At 41.7% G+C, this 21,621-nt stretch overlaps 1 protein-coding gene across 3 annotated transcripts in view; it reads left to right on the forward strand.

Annotated features, from left to right (window-relative positions):
* The first annotated feature begins 9,541 nt into the window (after positions 1–9,541).
* Positions 9,542–21,621, forward strand: part of Tbca (tubulin folding cofactor A) — a 57,826-nt gene continuing 45,746 nt past the window's right edge. Inside the window, exon 1 of one of the 3 annotated variants that reach the window (XM_076927173.1) lies at positions 9,542–9,829. In XM_076927173.1, the coding sequence (XP_076783288.1) occupies positions 9,681–9,829 (149 nt within the window). In that variant the 5' untranslated portion in view covers positions 9,542–9,680. The remainder of the gene's footprint in view (positions 9,830–21,621) is intronic. The other 2 variants (XM_076927174.1, XM_076927172.1) reach the window with 2 other exon arrangements.

Below are 21,621 nucleotides of genomic sequence, written 5' to 3' on the forward strand. Positions count from 1 at the left end.
TGGCCTTGTTAGAGGAAATGTGTCACTGTGGGGGTGGGCAATGACACTCTCCTCCTAACCATGTGGAAGCCAGTCTTCTCCTATTGACCTTCAGAGAAAGATACAGAATTCTCAGCTCCTTCTCCAGTACTATGCCATGTGTCCCGATATGATGATACTAGACTGACCCTCTGAATCTGTAAACTAGACCCAATTAAATATTGTCCCTTATAAGAGTTGCCTTTGTCATGGTGTCTGTTCACAGCAATAAACCCTAAGACATCCAGTATTTACTCTCCTTTTAAACAATGTACTTTTAACTATGTATATAATAAATATGTTGGGGTGAGTGAGATGGGTATGAGCATGGGTGTGTGGGTGCCCACAGAATACATTGTATTCTCTGGAGCTATCGTTACCCATAGTTGCAAGTCACTGGGCATGAGTACTGAGAATCAACTACAAGTATACACTCTTACCCGCTGAGCTATATCCAGCCCTTAAGTGATTTTTTTTTAAAAATCCGTTTTTAAATGTGTTGCCCCCAGATTTTTACCCCCTTTTTGTTTAATTTTTTATTAACTCAAAAGAAGGATACATCGCGACAACTGAAAATATTTCACGGCTAACAAAGATGTCCTATTTTTTTAAAGTCATAGATAGAAAAAAAAAATATAAAACAATCCTAAACATTTTGGTGAGAGTTTCAAATAGATAGCTCATGATAAACATGTAAGAGATTTTTATCCATAGCATGTAATCTGAAAATACTTTTCAGGTCTATACTGATCGACTCTGAATAAAAATCTTACTTTAGCTGACAAAAAAAAAATGTTCATTGGCGTTGCTCATGCATTTCAACATAAAAATGGAACGGAGTCATTGACTACAGGTAGAAATGCACAGAATGATTCAAGATGAATACACCGCTCTGAGGCTGCACATTCCCTCCACTTTTGCCTGCCAGATTGATTTCTGAATTGGGCACTCATGGATAAAAAGCAGGTGATCTGAAAATATTGTGTGTGCCTTTTAAAAGTCAGTGTCATGTAATGTCGCTCCTTTTGGCAAAATTTATGTTACATGGTATTGGACCATGGGCTGAGCTAAATGTAACATGATGTATTAAAAACCACACAGCACGATCACAATATGTGTCAGAACAATGAATTGTTATATCAGATGTCTGTTCATCTGTAAACAGAATCATCGGTAAGTCACTGTCAGAAAGATTATGTGCTTTCAATGCGTGTATCCTATTGTCTAAAATGTGTGCCCTTCAGCCCCTGCACCCTGCAACCTGTGGCCACTTGAATGGCATGTTCAGTATGTTTGCACAGTGGGGAGCACAGCATATTACAAAAGCCAAAGTTGAAAGTATGTTGGTTTCATCGGTATCTTTACAGAGGAGAAGCAAGGCCATGGGCACTTGTGGCATCTGTAACAATGAAAAATCCTTTGGTGTGCAAGTGACAGAAATGTCACAGGCAGCATGGAGCCATGTGAGAATGTTTCCTGAAGGACAGTGATGAGAGAGGACTGGCTTCTGGTTTTGCTTCAACAAAACAATGATAGCAGATTGGCATTTCAGAACTTCCGTGAGTGTTTTGAGCTCTGGTTATTCCATTTATCGTCATAGAAAAAGACAGGGAAGAGGCAGTTCCTCCCCTTATCAAGAAATGCAAAGTATAAAGTATTTCCAACAGCCAACTGTGGTGCTCTGACCACCCAGAATTGTGTATCTGAGCCCCTTCAGCTGTACATTAAGTTGACGAAAGCAGGTCGGACCATGGAGGTAAGCAAGGAGAAACTATTGGTAACAGATGTTGAGTGAGGCAGTTACAAGTGCCTGATACAGACATGAGTGGCTATTGAAAAATAAAGCAAGGTGGGAAGATTGCTCAGTGGTTAGATTATTTCCTGTGATAGCTGGAGAAGTTTGGATCCCCAGAACCCATGTAAACGCTGGATGGGTGTAGCAGCCCACTTGCAATCCCAGCTTTTAGTGATGTGTATCCTCCGGGCAAACTGCTCAACTATCTAAAGCAGAGAGCTCTGGGTTCAACTGAGAGACCTGGGCTCATGAACTTAGTGGAGATCAGTTGAAGATGACTCCTGATGTCTTCTTGAAACCACCGCAATCATGTCGCACTCACCCACACCAACACACATGCAAACTCTCTCTTTCTCTGTCTCTGTCTCTGTCTCTGTCTCTGTCTCTGTCTCTGTCTCTGTCTCTCTCTCTCTCTCTCTCTCACACACACACACCACCACCACACATACACCACACACACACACACACACACACATACATACACACACACACACACACCACACACACACTATAGCACACAGAAGAAGACAGAAGAACAAAAGGCAAACATGGGGATGATAATAAATACATATGAGAAAACTGATATCTACTTCTGTCTGACACAGCACACCAACTAGAATTCTGGATGGAATGTAAAACAGATGTAAAGGATGAGATATGAACGCAGACTAAAGCATAGAATAGCATCTTCAAGACCCAAGCTCCTAAGTAAACTTCATAAGTAGGACACAAGAGACAGAGACCATAAATGAGAAAGTCAACTATTAAAAAAATTCTAAGTTGAAAATCAAAATCGTCTTCACCAACATACCCTGAGTCAGGAGCAAAAAGGCAAGGCACAGAGCTGAGTTATTTCTAGCTTTCTGGATGTTAAGAGTAGTCCTTCTAGGAACATTCCTGGCCTTTTTTTTTTTTTTTTTTTTTTTTTTTTTTTTTTTTTTTTTTTTTTTTTATGTCCTCTCATCCCCTGGTAGTTTTTTGAATGTATGTAGACATACACACATATTGAGTGAGTGCAGATATGTGAGAAGCCACAGCAACTGTGTAGATGTTGGAGAACAACTCTCTGCAGTTGACTCTCACTTTCCGTTAGTTGAGGCAGAGTCTCTCCTGTATCTGTCACTGTGCTTCACATTCCAGAGTTGTTTAGCCTGCAGTATGGGTGATTCTCTCTCCCCCTTGTCATAGGAGTGCTGAGATTATAAATGGGCAGCATCACAGACGGCTTCTATGTCTGCTTCTAGGACTGAACTCACATGGTCAAGCTTGGGTGCTTAATACTTTTATCCCCTGAGCCTGCTCCACAGCCCTACTGTGGGCGTCATTACTAGATAGTTGGAGATGAATTTGTAATTCATGGATGTTGCATATATTTGACTTCAGTAGACATTATCAAACAACTCCTCAAAGTGGTTGTGGAAAGGAACACTGGATTCTACATAATTTGTATATCTAACAAAGGATGCATACCAATAATATGTAAGTTGTGGAAAGGAGCACTGGATTCTACATAATTTGTATATCTAACAAAGGATGCATACCAATAATATGTAAGAAACTCTGACCGTCAATGAGAAAGGGAGAATAGAAAAATGAACAAAAGGTATGAACAACTAATTTTCAAAAGAGGATACTGAGACAGTTAGGATACAGATAATGATGCGCTTAGCCTAGTCCAGCATCCAGGAAATGCAACTTAAAACCAAAACAAAAGACTACCAGAACAGCTAGATGAAGATGGCAGACAATAGGAAGTGTTAGTGGAATTGTAGGACCATTAGAACTCTTGTCTTCCTGCTAATAAGAATGTAATTGGCCCAATTGGAATGCAATTGACTATATGAATATAGCCTGAAGAACTGTTTGGCAGGGTCTGTTGAAGCGGACATGTATGGCATAGCCTGTGACCCACACACTCGTCTCCCAAGTGTCCAGAACAAAATGCCTTCATCTTGTCATCAAAATGTCTACAGTCATGTTGATGCGAGCACTATGCATAATATAGCCTGAAGTCAGAGATGCTCCAAAAGCCAGCAGTGAACTGAGTCATGATATACTCATGCACTTTAATTCTGCACAGCAATAGAAAAGGAAGAAAGAGCAACACATAGATAACACTTAGATGTGTCTCCCGTAATGTGGAGTGCCGATAGCAAGACGCAAAGGTCACCTCCTGCGTGGCTGCATGTGGTGGTTTGAATGAGAAAGGCCACGTAGGTTCGTATATTTGAGTGTAATGTTTGGGTCCTAATTGGTGGCCTATTTAGAAAGGATTGAGAGGCGTGGGCTTGTTGGAGAAGATGTGTCACAGGGTGTGGGATTTGAAGTTTTCAAAAGCCCACTCTGGGCTCGGTCTCACTCTCTTTGCCTGCTGCGTGTGGATGAGGTTGTAAGCTTGAAGCTACTGTCCCAGCACCACGCCTGCTTGCCTGCTGCCACGTTTCCCACAATAGTGGAAATGGACTTACTCAAACCGTAAGCAAGCCCTCAATTAAACGCTTTCTTTTATAAGTTGCCTTGGTTATGGTACTTCTTGACAGGAGTAGAACAGTAACAGAGACACTGAATTTCCATAGAACTTAAAAACAGGGAAACTAGTCTGTGGTCTAGGTTGCAAAGTCAAGACCTTCCCATTTGAGATTGCAACTTCCATTCTTCCTAAAGAAGAGAAATTATTGATTTTTAGCAGTATGTGGACCAGGCACAATATTCACGACAATTTCAATAAAGTTGTATACATTTGTTGGGCTGTAAATCTTAGAGCAGTGATTCCCACCCTTCAGTACAGTTAGTTCTCTATGTTGTGCTGACCCTCAGCCACAGAATTATTTTTGTTGCCACTTCATAACTGTAGTCTTGCTACGATCATGAACTGTAATGCAAATATCTGTTTTTCAATACCAGTGATCACAATCTCTATTGTGATTAATAATTGTGATTGATGTTTATCATTAATGTTTATTATCAATAACCTGTGGAATTGCTGCTGTGTGGTAAGAACTATGCTTCACATTAATTTCCTCTGCCCTTTAGAATATATCTCCAAGCCGGGCGTGGTGGTGCAAGCATTTTTTTTTTTTTGGTTTTTCGAGACAGGGTTTCTCTGTGTAGTCCTGGCTGTCCTGGAACTCACTCTGTAGACCAGGCTGGTGGTGCAAGCTTTTAATCCCAGCACTTGGGAGGCAGAGACAGGCAGATTTCTGAGTTTGAGGCCAGCCTGGTCTACAGAGTGAGTTCCAGGACAGCCAGGGCTACACAGAGAAACCCTGTCTCAAAAAACAAAACAAATAAAAAACAAAAAACAAAAAACAAAACAAATAGAATATATCTCCACGTGTCTTTGTTATCACCAGTGGTCAGAACCAGGTATAGAACAGACCCTTGACATTCATTGAAAGCATTTGGAGGGGAGGCTTTTATTTGGCTATGTCGAGTATTGAGGTTTAGGGTCAGATTTGAACTGTGTGAGAACCAGAGCCCTGCTCCTATGCCTACACTGAAGAGAGTCGTATGAACTTTGGCCTAAGGAAAACTAGCAGGACATGAGGGTCATCTCAAGAAACAGCCAACATTATTTTTGCAATCATTTTGAGTCATCTCCAGTAGAGACATGGCTGAAGGGCTTTAGGTGAGCTTTTTCCATGGATTCCTCTTGGTGGGGGGGACTGAGAAAATGTACACAAAATGAGAACCATTTTAAAAAATCTAATTGTGAAAGTTAACTTCTCTTACTTCTGCCAAACACTCTTAGTCATAATGGAGTCAACATGTCCATATTTATGGGGTGAAGGTTACACAGGGGTATAAATACCAGGAGGCAAGAATCCTTGTCCATCCTTCAGGCTGTCTGCTTGTACCCCCACTCCCACCATTTTAGCTATTCTGGTCAAAGACCAGCACCTCAGGGCTGCATAGACAAAGCTGTGTGATATTAAGCTGTCATCATGTCAGCCTGGTTATTGAGTGTCTCCCGTGTGCTAGAAGCTCTCTGGTCAGTCGTGACCTATAGACATAAAATTTACAAGGTTTATGGGTAATTCTGGCCTCTTCTGCACATTTCTTTCCTCCCCCATCTTTTTCTTTGCTGTCTGTCCGTCTGTCTGTCTGTTTGTCTGTCCATCCGTCCATCCGTCTGTCTGCCTATGTGGTATATGTATACATATTTGTGCAAGTATGTATGGGAGCACTCTTCTGTGTAGGCACATATAGATGCCAAAAGTTGACTCTGGGTTTCTTCCTCTATGGCTTTCCATATTATTCTTGAGATGGTGTCTCTTACTGAGCCTAGAGTTTGATGTTTTGGCCTGGCTGGCTGGCTGGCTATCCAGTTTTGGGGATCCTCCAATCTGTACCGTCTCCCCCCTCCCTGCACTGGAGTTACAAGAACACACTGCTGTGCTTGGTTTTCCCATGGGTTCTGGGGATCTGAGCTCAGGTGCTGACACTCTCAGAACATCACTTTGTCCTCTGAGCTGTCTCTGTAGCTGTCTGTCAGAGCAAGGCAGAGAGGAAGATGAGTGTATATGAGGGTATTTCAGGTTGTCATTGTCATCATCTTGCTGGAGTGAACAGTCTCTGTGACATATAGTTAAATGGAAACCGAACAGCTCTTCAAAGCAACTTATGTATTTATGGAAGAAATGTATATTGCCAGGCATAATGGCCCTTGCTTATAACTCATCTACTCAGGAGGCCGAGGCAGGAGGATAGTATATTCAAGGACAAGCTGGGCAATGTAGTTATACCTTGTCAAAAAGAAAGGAAAAAGAAGTAAAGGAGAAAGGCCTAAAACATTGTGCCTACTATGTGCCAGGCATGGCGACATGTTGGGATACAATGGTGAATAAGTTAACCATGGTCTTCATCAGATGAAATGATCAAACTCTAACTCAGTCCGATCTCACTGACATTGATCACACTCACAGCTCTATGTGCATGTCCTTCTGTGAGCACACTTCCTAACTTAGGACCTCTTCCCCAGATGTCTTATTCAACAAGCATTTTATATGTGGCCTAGTAAACACCATCACTCACTTAAGCTCCGTGAAAACCTTATAAGGCTGGCATTAGTACCATCTTTTATATTTTACAGATAAAGACACTAGCCAAGAGATGGTTAAGTAACTTGTTCAGTGTTGCAGTTAGTGAAAAGAGGAGTTGGGACTTGACCTAGGTTGGTCTGGCTCCCGAACACATATCCTTAACTAAGACTAGGAGCTCACAAAATTGGGACAAGGCCATCTAATTCCCTACTGCTGCCACACTCCACATTGCTGCCTTACAGCCACCCAAATGTGATGTAGAATACACAGACAGATAAATACGAACTGTCCCGGACGGCCTGGGACTGGATACATGAAGCAGCAGCAGCAACAATGGTTTTTTGGCTGCTGAATTAATTACATACATTAGTTAGTGGTTTCCAGTTAAAGCACAGACAAGAACTAAAACAAAGAGATAAGGGGCAAAGACAGATCCAAAGTTGAAAGAGTAGGTCTCTCTCCCTCTCCCTCTCCCTCCCCCTCCCCCTCCCCCTCCCCCTCCCCCCCTCTCCCCTCCCCTCTCTCCCCTCTCCCCCTCCCCCTTCCCCTCCCCCTCCCCCTCCCCTCCCTCTCCCTCTCCCTCTCCCCCTCCCCCTCCCCCTGCCCCCTCCCCTCTCCTCTCTCTCTCTCTCTCTCTCTCTCTCTCTCTCTCTCTCTCTCTCTCTCTCTCTCTCTCTGTGTGTAAAAGAAATTCCTGCCAACTAGCACAAACCTGAGCTTGGAATGTCTGAAATTTGGGCAAAAAGGAAAATGTTGTGAGTCAAATGATTTTACTTGTGGTGGCTAAAATGGCCTGGGTGGGGCATCTCTGGGATGTGCTTTGCAGTTTCTATTACCTTCACAGTATTTTGCGTTGGTGACTCAGCTGCTGCATGTTTGTCCCCTCCTCTGTATTTCACAGCTCTGCTCTGTCACTTGGGATTGTAGTTCAGTGTGCCAGCCAGCTAGAGAAATGTATTTATTGAATTTAGCACCTGCTGTGTCCATCACACAGATGGAGGTTTAAGAGAAAGGTTTATGAAAGACAAGATTCTTGCCTCTAAACATGCTTCTAGTGTAGCTAAAGGGGTGGGCACAGCCCTTGGAAAGAACTCAAACCAAACTGTTTTCAAACACATATACACATAATACAAATTACCAATGTATCCCTGGAGGACTGCACAGGCAGGGGTCAGTCAGCACTGGAAGTCTTTCCATGGAGCTAGGTATCGATACTGGATTTACACCAGGGGTTCTGTACTGACAGGACTAAAGGATGCTCCAGAGCCAGCCATGAAGATGAACTGAACTAAGGGTCAGGAAAGGTAAAGACCATCAGCTGAAGGACAGAACCAAGAAATGAGGGCAGCAGGGAGGGCCATGCCTCAGTTCCTCGGGGGTTATAGGGGTGCTTCAACAGGAAGAGCACAGTGCAGGGGACCTTGTTTTATGCGAATTGGATCTTGGAAAATATAGTGGAGCCAAAAGTTGTCCAGGGTCTGCTGTCTTTAGGCCCTGTGCTGGATGCTTTCCTCTACATACACAGCTGTGACTTAAGGTGGGCATTGTTTCCTATGGGTCTTCAGGGAGGTTGAGTGCCGGGGTCCTGTGTTCCCTAAAGCATAAAACTCCACGTGTGAGATAGGTTGCTTGACTTGTACACCCACACCTTTGTGCACCCCACACACTTTTTTTTTTTTAAAATGTTAAATATTTAAGATATACCAGTGGTAGTGATTATTTGGTGTGTCATACAAAAACGATCTTCGGTAACCACACCTTTCCTCTCAAATGATTGAGTTCATTACGCGTGTAGCCGGAAAAAGGAAAAAAAAAAAAAAAAAGAGATGAACAAATAAATATCAGGGAGCAAATAGATGACATCATTGACCCAGGTTCTTACAACACCCTGCACAAAGGACCGGAGAAGGCCTACCGTAGTTCCCCAGTGAGAGATTCCCAGTGTGCTCTCTCTGTGGATGGGATTCTGCCATTTTGTTGCCAGGGTAGGCATATTTTTACACAACTTAAGAAAACAAAAACCAAACGTTTATTTTGTACGCCTCTGTGCATGTTTGCAAGCCACAGAGAACTTGTGGAGGTCAAAGGACAACTTGCAAGAGTTGGTTCTTACACTCTACCACTTTGAGTCCTGCACATTGGACTCAGGCCATCAGGCTTGGAGGAAATGGCTGTTCCCCTCTACGCCAAGTAGGTGCAATGCTGTACTGTTCTCTCCCTGTCACAGGGTTTAGGGAGCCAGTATGTCTCAGGACAGGGAGCCTTGCTGCACACTTGAAACAAACTTGCTAAAATGCACGATAGGAGAAACCTTTTTATCCCCAGAGTCCTCTCGCCACAAACTCAAACATCACATGACAGTTTACATAAGTAACACTCTACAAACATTTTGGGGGGGGAGGGGGAGGGACTCTGTTGGAGGAACGAGAAGGGGGGAGATTGATTGGGATGTGAAAAAATTAAATTAAAATAAAGATTTCTTTTGACTGCCTGCATTATGGTACTTTATTTCAGCAAACACAGATCTCTTTCTCCATTTGACAACAGATAGTGAAAACCAAAATTATCCTCGTTAACAGTTTCTAGGTCACACTGTCCATTAAGCAGCTAATCCTGCCCACTTTCTCAGGAACAGAAAGTTTCTTAACTCAGGCTATGGAGCTGAAAAAAAATAAAAGTGCAGCTTGTGTATAAATCCTGTCCAAGGGAAAAACAGCTGGTAGGGGACTTTGGGAGTCTTCAGTTTTAGGTATCAGCTGCCTAGACTGCAATGATTCCAAGTAAGAGTTGGGAAGCGTGGCGGGGGGCGGGCTCGCCGGTTGCGCATGCGCACATTCTCAGCACCACGCCCACTCCAACGCCCCTTCTGCGCCGGCGCGCCGCGCTGTCCCGCCTCTCCTTCCTGCGGCGCCTTGGGGACCATGGCCGATCCTCGAGTGAGGCAGATCAAGATCAAGACGGGAGTGGTGAAGCGGTAAGGAACGGCCGGCGGCTCCGCGGCTTACGTCTGTTCTTCTCTCCGCACTGCGGGGGGGAAGCCGGGCGGAGCGTAGGCCCGATGCGGGCGCGGCTTCCAGGCCTCGGCGGGCGGGATGCGAGAGGCCGCACACGCCCGGGCTGGCGCTGGCGGGGAGCCGCCCTCGGCACTGGCCAGGCCGCCCTCGGTGTGGGGCTGGGGGCGATCTCGGCGCTGGCCTGGCCACCCTCCGAGTGGGGCTCGGAGCCGTCCTTCGCGCCCGCGGCCCGGGAGGAGGAGGGCGGCCTGTGCCTGGTTGGCCTCGGCCTGTGCGCGCCGGGCGTCGGCTCGCTGAACTTTGCAGTAGGGAGGCGGAGTCCACCCTAGCCTGGCCTCTGGTGTACTGGACAGCGCTCCAGTTTAAGGGACGTTGAGATCACGGGCCTCACCCAGAAAACACAGTGGTGGGGCCCTGTCCTCTGGACATGGCTCACTTCCAGACTTTGGGAACTGGGGCGTGAACTTGAGCACCTCTGCAAACTTCTCCAAAGCTCGCCCCAGAGCTGTGGGATGCTGCTTCCCATGAGTAGGCCAGGCCAGTTTTGCAATTTGCCTTGACTCGTGACTGCTGGTACATACATCAGTGCTCATTGGAGCTAGTTTTGTTCAGACCCAAGGTGATCAAACTGAAGCATTCCAAGGGAAAAGATACACGGCCTCCTTACGAAGCAGATTATTCTGTAGTGGGAATAGCTTTTTTTTCCTGTTGGCCCATCTCCCGTTTATTGATATTCCATCAGAGGGAGGTCAACCCGGAGAAGTGAATCCCTTTTGGAGATACTGCCCCTGAGTTTTAGTACTTCGACGGTACTTTGGAAGCTTTTATTACAAAGACAGGACATACTATCAGTGGGGGGAAATGGACAGTCGGTTCTGAGTTGTGCCTGACTTCAAGACATCTTGGTTCTGCCCTCAATTTTATGTATTCTGGAACATATCAACGTTGTACCGTGCCTCTTCAACTGAATTTGGAAGATAGAGTCCAAATTCTCCCGGCATTTAGTTTTTGGAAGAAATGCCTGCTATGTTGTTTGATACAGAGTGTGTCAAGTAAATATGATACATTGTAAACATTTTGCTCAGGCACGTGTTTAATGCAGTTTTCAGAATGCGGCTGAAGTCACACTTCAGATTAGTAGCAGGGCAAGCAAATGAAACAGGGTTCCTGATGACAGCTGGGGTGCTGTGCTAGAGCAGACTCTGTGATAACAGGAGGGGACTGTGAGATCTATAACACAAAATCCAAATGAGACACGCTGTCCCTCATCCTACGGTTCTGGTCTCTTTTGCCAGACTTTTTGGCTGTGTCATTTCCTTTAGCATATTGTCTATTTTGCAGAAAAGAACTTGGATGTATAAAGTAGATATCATAAGAAATGATTTCTAATGTTTTCCTGTAGCCCAGCAATACGTGTGATAGAGAAATGTCCTTTAAGTAATTAAGAACTAACTTGTGAGACATTCATACATTCTAAGATGCCCACATAAACTCCCTGGAAGTAGATAGAGTTTTGTTTGCAGACTAATAGGACATTATCAAAGTTTACTTTTGGTATTCATATTTCAATAAGTTAATAAGTTTCATGAAACTCATAATTTAGTACAACCTCAAATTGCTTATTAAATGAGTGAATGTGTATCATACATTTCCTTCCTGGCTCTTTTGTTGCCGTCTAAGCGTGGCATTTCTTCTTCTGTACTGTAAGACAGGGACAGACACTTTTAAACTTAAAGTGTACATGTCACTTGTTGATTGCGCGCATTTTATCTTGCTGTATAATGTCTGCATCCACAAATATTACTTCCTTATTTTTTCCAGAAAACTTATTTTACTATGATTCTATCTTTTATGTTAATAGACTGTAGCGGAATTCTACATTTTTCTCTCAGCCAAAGGGGAGCATAAATGAGGCAGACATTAATTGTTGGGGAAGAATGATCATGGACCTTCTGTGTATATTTACATTTTTATAATGAAAAGAGCTTAAGGGATATGCTGTTTCTCTCTTTTCCAAATTTAGTTTCAAAGACTTCTTGTTCCATGATTGAAGAATGCTCTTTGTTTTATGAAAGGGATTCTTCTCATTGGGGTATTTTATAAAAATTGCATTATTTATTTATTTATTTGCTCTGTGTGTGGGGGGCATGCTTATGCCACAGCGCAGGTATGGAAATCAGGACAGTTTTCCTGGGCATTAGGGGTGTTTGTTTGTTTGTTTGTTTTAAAGAGTAGTTTCAAGTCCAGCTTCTATTCTCAACTGTTTTTCATGTTCTGTAAGTCTATTTCTTTTCAGAAGTCACAAGCTTTATTTTAGAAGAAATGGTAACCCCTGCTCATTCATAACCCCTGGTCAGTTAGTTTTTCCTCAAAGTTTAGAGCCACTGGAATAGTGTAGTTTTTTGTCCTAGAGTTCATTTGGATATGTTGGTCTGTGAAGTTACTCAGCTACAGCAGTTGTGATTCAGATGTCCCCAGTTGTCGAATTAGGATGGAATCTGAACAGAGATTGAGAATTAGACATATGGGAACAGGCAGTTAAATAGATGGTGGTTGGCACCAGGAAGATAATGCAGCGAGGACAAGATGGCTGTCTGCTTGTTCTGGTAAAATGGTGAAGGCAGTCTAATGTGACATAACCCAGACTGTATTTTAAATGGAAGTAAAAGCGAGTTTCAGAGTAAGTACCTTAGCTGGTGTCTTAGTTACTATTCTGTTGCTGTGACTAGATACCATGACTAAGGCACCTTCAAAAAGAAAGCTTTTAATTGGGGATTTGTTTACAGTTTCAGAGGTGAGTCCTTGACTGTCATGGTGGGAACAAGGCAGTAGTTAGGCATAGCACTGAGCAGTAGCTGAGAGCTTAAATCTTACTCTCAGGTTAGAGGCTGAGAGCACCAGAGACTGGGCCTGCTGTGTGCTTTGGACACCTCAGAGCTTACCCTCAGTGTCACACCCCCTCATACAAGCCTTCCATTTAAAACACTCCACCAAGCACTCAAATATGTGTGCCTATAGGGGTAGTTGTCATTCAAACCACTACAGGTGGAAGATAAGCACCACAGTGCCCCACCCAGAGAAATGTTACCTTATCCAATAACAGCCAGAGAAGGGGATGGATCGCTAGGAACAGGGAGAGTCCACTTATGACTGCAGGAAAGCAGTGAGGCTGGCCTGGTGTGGAGCCTCTGAGAGAGTATGCCCTCTCAGTCAAAGGGTTTCTTTTTCTTTTTATTAAATTAGGCTGTGGAAATAGACTTGCACATTAGATATGAGTAGTTACATGACATTTCTCTGAGTGATCAACTTTGCTAATATGTGACCCAGTATAAACCATTCCTATCTGGAAAATCTGAAATTCAAGATTACAGGTGTTCAACTGTTAAGGCTTTTATAAACATTCCAATATCTGAAAAACTTTCGTTTGAAACATGTTTGGTCCCAAGCATTAAGTGGTACTTGGACAACAGTGGGCATTGTTGGTAGATTTGGTCTGTATATTAGTTACTATGTGTTGCTCTGATAGTTACAGTTAATATGATTAGTTACTTAGTATTGCTATGGTAAACACCACTACCAAAATCAACTTGAGTAGGACAGGATTTATTTCAAAATCTTCCAGGTAACAACAGTTCATCATAGTGGGAAGCCAAAGCAGTAACTCGGGGAAGAACTTGAGGCAGGAACTGAAACAGAGGCCATGGCAGAGTGCTGCTCACTGGTTTGCTTCCCATGGCTTGTTCTGCTTTCATATACACCTGTCCAGAGGTGACACTGCCCTGGGCTTGGTGTTCTCATGGCTAATCATGAAAGTGCCTACAGGTCAGTCTGATGGAGGCAGTTTCTTAATTGAGTTTCCCTTTTCCTGGGTGATTCTAGTATGTCAACTTGGTAAAATCTAGTTAGCATAGACTGGCTGGCTCTTTTTAAAAGATTTAGATCTTTTTTTATTTTCTATTTTTATTTTTTGCAGATTACTAGATTTATAGGTATCTGTGATGTGTCACAGCTAATCAGGTCAACCTTGCAGGGAATGATCATGTAATATTCCCAGTTTTTGTCTCAGTGCAGATCTGTGAAATTACTATCATCTGGTGTCTGTCTATTGATACATAGGTGGTATCTATTGTCCTAATTCTCTTGGACAGGAGTTTCCTAGGATGTGGAACATTCTCTGTTAAAACTGGTGACATCTCAGGTAAACTAAGTTGATTAGTCACCTTCTCTGTACCTAGTTCCATATCTCTACTTTGTATATGTTGTAATTTATTTGGAGGCTGTTAGTGGTACACTTACATACTATCAGTCTTTATACATTGGGCCTTACTTAATTTAAAATGTGTGATATAAATACAAATCCTTGCCATAGTAGCTTTTTTCTACATTAATTATTAGAAAGTATTTTCATTAAAGTAGAGGAAAATTTGGACTTGTTGACTCTGTGTCAAGATGTGATATTTTAGCTAAACAACTTTGTCTATTCCATATTTCCAAGTAGGATTTGTGTTTACAGAATAAGTTTGTTATTAGATATGTCATAAGTTCCAGAGATTCGACAAGGAAAAATGTTTTAATCCATGTAATATAAAAAGTGGCTTACAACTTTAAAGCCAGCTTTTGGTGAAACCTGATGAACTCGGCCTCTGTTGGGTAAACTAATTGATGAAAAATACCTCTTAAGTGTATCTTTTTATAGCCATTTTACATTGGTAATAGCATGAAATCCAGTGTGAACAAAGGATGCTGTGGTATTGGAAGTCTCACTGACGCTGCCCCGTGGCTTTCCTCTGATTAAATGAAAGTGACACCAGTGGGTTAGGAGACTCGGACAGTTCACACTGCAGTTGTGCTGCTCTAGCCTTAACAGTCTCTTAACACTCTTGGTTAAATGTAGCTGACACACCATAATTACAGAGCTGCAGGCCTTGATACAGAATTTTACATCAAGACCCTGTGGGGACATTATATTGATTTTTTTCCCCCTTAATAAAGCCCTGTTCCCAAACTGTGCCATCTTCCAGAGTTTGTATATACTTAAATTCTTGGTTGTCTGTATGCATACACACATTACATAGTACATAGCAGGAACTAGAATCAAAATGTAAGTAAAATCTTTATTTAGTTTAATATATAGGAGAGTGACATAAAAGTGAAAAATATACATAAGCTCTGGCTTCTGGAGCAGGTCTCGAAGTTAATGGCAGGTGAAGTGTGGTGGCACTGAGCGAGAGGTTGAAGAACTGTGAAGATGCCTGTAAGCCTCACTAGCTCTGCCTTTCCCTTTTTGTTCTCTTGCACTTTGCTTTGAGTCAGTCAACCAGAATGGTCAGTGTGTTACTTTAAAATTTACCTTTGAACTTTAGCCTCGTTTGGAAGTTTTGTGATCAGTTCTCCAATGTCAGAGGCAGTGTCTCCATAGTCAGAGGCAGTGTCAAAGTGGAATGCAGGTGGTCAGCTCCTCACCTGTCTCCTAGCTGCTTGGCAAGCAGGAGCTATGTGACCTGCAGCCATATGTCTCTGCAATGTGGAAAGGGAAAAGCTAAGGCCACTCACGATCATGCTTTTCCCAACACAGAACATGTTCTGCAAATCGGGCTGGGATATGAAGGATCTTTTACTCTGTCTCTTGCTTGCTCAACCCCCTCCTCCATTTGTATCTGTGCTCAGGGGGGATGTATGTATAAATGTGTGTGTGTGTGTGTGTGTGTGTGTGTGTGTGTGTGTATGTGTGTGTAGAGAGAGTGTCTGTGTTTACATTGTACATGTTATTATGTATGTATAAGTGTGTGTGTGTGTGTAGAGAGAGTGTCTGTGTTTACATTGTACATGTTATTATGTATGTATAAGTGTGTGTGTGTGTGTGTGTGTATGTGTGTGTAGAGAGAGTGTCTGTGTTTACATTGTACATGTTATTATGTATGTATAAGTGTGTGTGTGTGTGTGTGGAGAGAGAGTGTCTGTGTTTACATTGTACATGTTATTTGGTAGAAATCTTGAGATTCTGTAGTAAGGTTACAAAATTATGCTAATAGAACATTTCTATAATATAGACTAGAAAATAGAATATAGATGCTTAAATGTATGACCTTTCTATTCTAGTTTGTCATTTCTAACAATACATTTATAGAATGTCATAATGCTTTGTTAGGATGTTGTTATGTACCTACAGAATTCTGATTGATTGATTGATTTGGCATTTTGTCATGAATTTGGCTGTTTCTCCGAATTTCTTACTGTCTTTGAAACATCTGGTATGGTGTTAAAACCAAATACTCAGTGAAAGCTCTTTGCTGTGAACAAATGAGTAGGATTCCTCTGTGATCCTCTGTGATCCTTTTGATCTTGATCTAATCAGTAATTGAAAAGCACTAAACAATGGTATTATTGCACAATAATTGCTCCAGTTATTTCTGCTGTGGGATTAAGCAGACAGAACCCCAGATTCCACTCACTTCATATCACATCTATGACTCTAGGAAAGTTACTTAGCTTTTGGAAGCCCTATTTTCCTTAGCTGAAAACGGGAATTGGTAGTCGTGTCTTTTTCATGTTGATAGTAAGAAAACTGAGTAAGGTAAGAATGCCAATCACCGAGCTCAGGTGCCTGATAGGTAGCTGAGGTTCAGTGTGTCTCAACTGCTGTCATTTGCATGTGTCTTGGTAAGTGCTGCTGCTGTAACAAAACAGTGTGAGATTAGGCAATTTGCAAGTGATAGAAATGTATTTTTCACAGGTTTAAGGCCCCAGAGTCTCTTTTTTGACACCAACGTGGTACCTTGAGCACTGTGACAAAAGGAGGAGGAAGGGTCCAACCTTGTGTGAAGCACTTTGTAAGACCCCTGAACAACTTCTAAAGGACTCACTTCTTAGCATCCATTGGTGACTATTTCAACAGAAAGTTAAAAGGCCACAAGTAAGCCATAGCAAGACACAGACACTGAGGAGGACTTAGGAGGAATGGCTGTGGATCCCAGGACAGAACTTAGAATTTGGTTGTTTTTTTTTAAATTGTGATAAAATCTTGGATTTTAGTTACTTTGTCAATGTCTGACTTGGTTTTGTAGATGGAAAGAGTGTGAGACTTGAATGATTGGGTAGTTTCTACAACTGTGGTGGTGGTGTTCTGTTAATTGCTGAGGTGGCAATTCTCTGGTTCCAAACCCCAGCAAAACTCTTCTTCTTCTTCTTTTTAAATTTAAATAAAAAATACCTTGTTTTCAAATCAGTAATTTCCCAAAATTCATTGTGGTTTACAATTGTTAAAAAAAAAAAGCTACCTTTATGCTTTTTCTAATTTTTATTTATTATTGTGTTTGTATACATGTATTTGTGTATGTTGGGAGAGGAGAGCACAGGAGAACTTTATGAGGTCATTTTGTTCCTTCCACTTATATAAGGGTTCCAGGAATCTAACTCAGGTCACCAAGCTTACTTGGCAAGCACATTTCCTCGCTGTATCATCTTGCCCTGTTCCTATAGTTTTAATGCTAGATTATATTAGTTATAGATTCTCCTCAGTGTTTTGTTTTTCACTGAATTCTCTGGTTGTTGAGAGACCTGTGCCAAAGAAGTATTTTATGGGTCTCTTAATGTGCACCTATGTGTTCATGTTCTAACTGGCCCATTACAAACCGTGGTAAAGGATAGCGAAGCAAATAGATATTAGTGTAACAGTGAATATTCTCAGTCTCTAAATAATACTGCTATACTTTAGTGAAAAGCTATTCTCTGAAACAACCATACTGTACTGTACTCTTTAAAACCTTTGAAGCCCATAAGTCCACTGAAGTGCATTTAAACTTAATACAGTAGTATAATTTTGATATCTAATGTTAAATTCTAAGGGTTCTGCATTATGTTAAAAATCTATAAAGAAGTCCCTATCTTTACAGTAGTCAAAGAGATAGTATTTAATGGCCTATCATAAAATAGGTGTGTTATTTGCTGGCTTGGTTAAGATGTGGTAGAAACTAGAAAAGGTTCATGTGATAGGGTTCCAGCTCAGCAGGCTGGAACTGTTTACTTTATAACTAAAAGTAGGAGACTTAGAAATGGAAGATAAGAGAGAAACAGTGGCTGTAACAAACAACCTTCAATATGCATTCTTCAAGATGGCATGATTTAAAACATACCATATCAGGGATTTAATTAAAAACTAGTAACTTTAAACATTGTTTTAATGTTATAAATGCTAACCTGCTATCTTAGGGTTTTACTGCTATGAACAGATACCATGACCAAGGCCAACATTTAATTGGGGTTGGCTTACAGGTTTAGAACTTCAGTCTGTTATCAAGGTCAATGTCCAGGCAGGCATGGTACAGGAGGAGCTGAGGGTTTTACATCTTCATCTGAAGTCTGCTAGTGGAAGACTAGCTTCCAGGCAGCTAGGATGAGGGTCTTAAAAGCCCTTGCCACAGTGACACACCTACTCCAACAGGGCCACACCTCCTAATAGTGCCACTCCCTGAGCCAAGCATATACAAACCATCACATCTGTTATAGAAAAGTTTAAACTATTTTTAAGAAAACAGTTTTGTAGTTTTATGTAATTAGAACACCATCTCAACTGTCTCTGAATCTAGTTGAATGAGGATTGTGTCTGTGAGTTTAAGTTTGTATTTACCTGCCAGTTGCTGTTTCCTTCATAAATAGGCTCATTCTTCCAGGTTGTTTTTTTTTTTTTTTTTTTTTTTTTAAAGGAGGTTAGAGATTGTTCAGTTGATAAAGTTCCTTCTCTGCAAGCCCGAGGACCTGTGCGTAGACTCCAGCATCAATGGAAAAAGCAGGTGCAGCTTCATGTGCCTGAAATCCCAGTGCTGGGGAGGTGGAGACAGGAGAGTACCTGAGACTTGCTGGCCAGTCAGTATACTAAAAATTGAACTGCAGATTCGGTGAGAGATGGTGTCTCAAAAAGATAGGTTGAGAGTTATAGAAGACACCTACCATCAACATCTGACCTCCACACAGTGCACCCACACATGCACGTTTTTAATCTTTTTGTCACACACATATATATACCTATTATGGAGCACAGTTGCATATATAATAATTTATGTGTCTATCACCTTAAACATCACTTATTCAGGAAGCTTTCAAAATCTGATTTTAAATATGTCACTAAATATTATCATAGGTTGTTACTTTCAAAGTTTTAAGTGATATATACGTGAAAATTGTCCACAGTAATTGTGAACCAGCTACTGTTTGAATACATGTGTATGCTGCATAATGTTTAATCAGGGTTTGCATGCTTCTCCGAGCCTTTTGAGATGGTGTATCTGTATCATTGCTGTCTGTAGTTATTCTGAGCAGTAGCGCTCAACAGACTACTCACGCCTGTCTCCCGAGACAGCACCCATTGTCACAGATTGTTACTGCTGTTTTCCAGGCATAGGAGTAGTAGGATTAGGGCTGGGGAGATGACAGTGACAGAGTGAGAGAAACACCGGGTTGATGTGTGACAGAGAATTTCAGGTTCCAGAGGCAGCATCCCATTCCTCAGAGTGCTGGCCATAAGCCGGACCAGAGGTTTTCAGTGTTGTGACAATTCCTTGGAGTCCCTGAGCCTTTCCTGAAAAGCAGAGGTTAAGTGTCTAAAAGTGCTAGGACCAAGTTCGCCTTTTTCAAAATCACATTCAAGTGGGAGTGGGTGGGGAGGGCATGTGCTTGTTTTCCTCAGACACCATCCACCTTAGACTGCTACCTAGGCTCAGATTTGGCCTTGCTGGTTGCCTGTGAGCACCTGAGACCTACCCAGTTTGTTTTCACTTGGGTCCTGGGGGGTTGAACTCAGGTTCTCAAGCAAGCACTTTACTGTCTGAGCTATCTCTGCAGGCTCCTTTTTCATGTTCATTTGCTCATGATTGTACCATGAGTTTCCCAGGGGCTATGCAATATTACAACAGATTGGTGTAGAAACAGGTATGAGAATCCAGCTACTTCTGTTAATTTAGACAAACATGCAAAAATGTAAAATGCTACCATTTTCACTATTTGCTTTGAAAAAATAGAATTACTTTTTATAAAACTGGTTATTTTAACATCGTAGTATTTTATTTACTTATGAGTAATGTGTGTGGTGTATGCTTTTGTATACATGTAAGTGTGTTTGTAGGATGTCAGGTATTGGCTCTGTCACTCTCTATTTTATTTCTTTGAAAGAGGGTTTCACTTGACCCCTCAGCTCATTGGGTTTTGGCTAGGTTGGCTGACCAGTAGGCCCCTGTGATCTTCTGTTTGTCTCCCTTTCCCACCCAGCACTGGAGTATAGGTGTATGCTGGGTGGCTGTCAGGCATGGAAACTCAGGCCCTCACGCTTCCACAGAGACCACTCTTACCCAGTGCGTCTTCTAAACAGTCTTTTTTTTTGGGGGGGGGGTGGGGAGGGGTTAGATAAGTGAATTAAATATAATTTTTCCTAATTTTAAAAATGAATGCCAAAATATTTCTTATGTTTTCTGTTTCAATTTCTGATACACTCATTACTAACAGATTTATATAAACCACAACTTTTTGTGGTCCTCTAATTTTTTTAATGTAAAAGTATTTTGAAATTTAAGTTTGAGAGCCATTGCACTGAGGAAGCAGTTACCTGAAGATCAGCCCTTGTGATTCTCATCAGTGAGGTGTGGGCCAGTGCTGAGGAGTTTTAGATCTTACAAGTCCTGTGCAATTTCTTTTCATGTGTTCCTTTAAAAAAGCATTGTACACTTTTGTGAATTCTCATTGCTCAGGACGGTTCTTCATGTTTACAGTATCTTTACCATACTTTCTAGTATGAAGGTATGAAGTATTTTAACCTTCTTAAACGATTGTAGTGTGAGCATGTATAAAGCCAAGGTACATGTAAGGGCAACCAACATGCTTATTCAAATTGAGACTTCTTTTTCAACATTTCCATTGTGTGGGTGCCTGCACATACCACAGTGCATAATGAAGGTCAGGACAGATGTCAAGGGTCAGTTCTCTCCTTCTAGTCTGTTGGTTCCAGGACTGGACTTAGGTCATCAGGCTTGGCAGCAAGCTCTCTCACCCACTGAGCCATCTCATGGGCCTGAAACAGAATTTAATTTCAAATGACTAGCAGTGATTCTTGAGAAATATGAAAAACAGAAAGTTTCAAATTGTCTTTTGTTGTTGTTAATTTGAACTGTATTATTTAACAATATTAGTAACAAAAATAATGATAACTAATTTTGTGTACTCCTCCACCTGAAATAACCATTTTTAGTCTTATGCTTATTGTCTTGCTTTTTTGTTTACTCTATCATTTGTATTTTGCTAAAATAGATATTAAGTTCTAGTTCTGGTGTTTTTTTTTTTAACTTGGTAAGAAGGGCATCTTTAGGGACTTGTGTTTCACTCTGTTAGTAAAGGTGTAGTTTTTGCAGATGGATACAGTATATTTCTTTTGGTGGTTGTATACTATTCCATTGTGTGATACTACAGCTTATCCACTTTTGTACAGGTAGGTATTTGGGTTGTTGGTTTACTAACAGTGTTTCTGTGTTTATCTCAGTTCTGTCTCAAGATGAGAATTATTTCTGAGTGTGCACCTAGGAGTGGGATTGTTGGATCCTAGAGTATTGAATTTTCCATTCTGTATAAATGCAGTCTTAGCTTGGGCCACTCTGAAGGGCCACAGACGGGTAGCCTAAAACAACAGAAACTTATTTCGTTCAGTCCTGGAGGTTGGAGTTGGAGATCTGGCACCAAGTATGGTTGGGTTCTAGACACTTCTTAAGTTGTT

This window comes from Arvicanthis niloticus, chromosome 29 (assembly GCF_011762505.2).
Source record: "Arvicanthis niloticus isolate mArvNil1 chromosome 29, mArvNil1.pat.X, whole genome shotgun sequence".
Taxonomy (NCBI): domain Eukaryota; kingdom Metazoa; phylum Chordata; class Mammalia; order Rodentia; family Muridae; genus Arvicanthis; species Arvicanthis niloticus.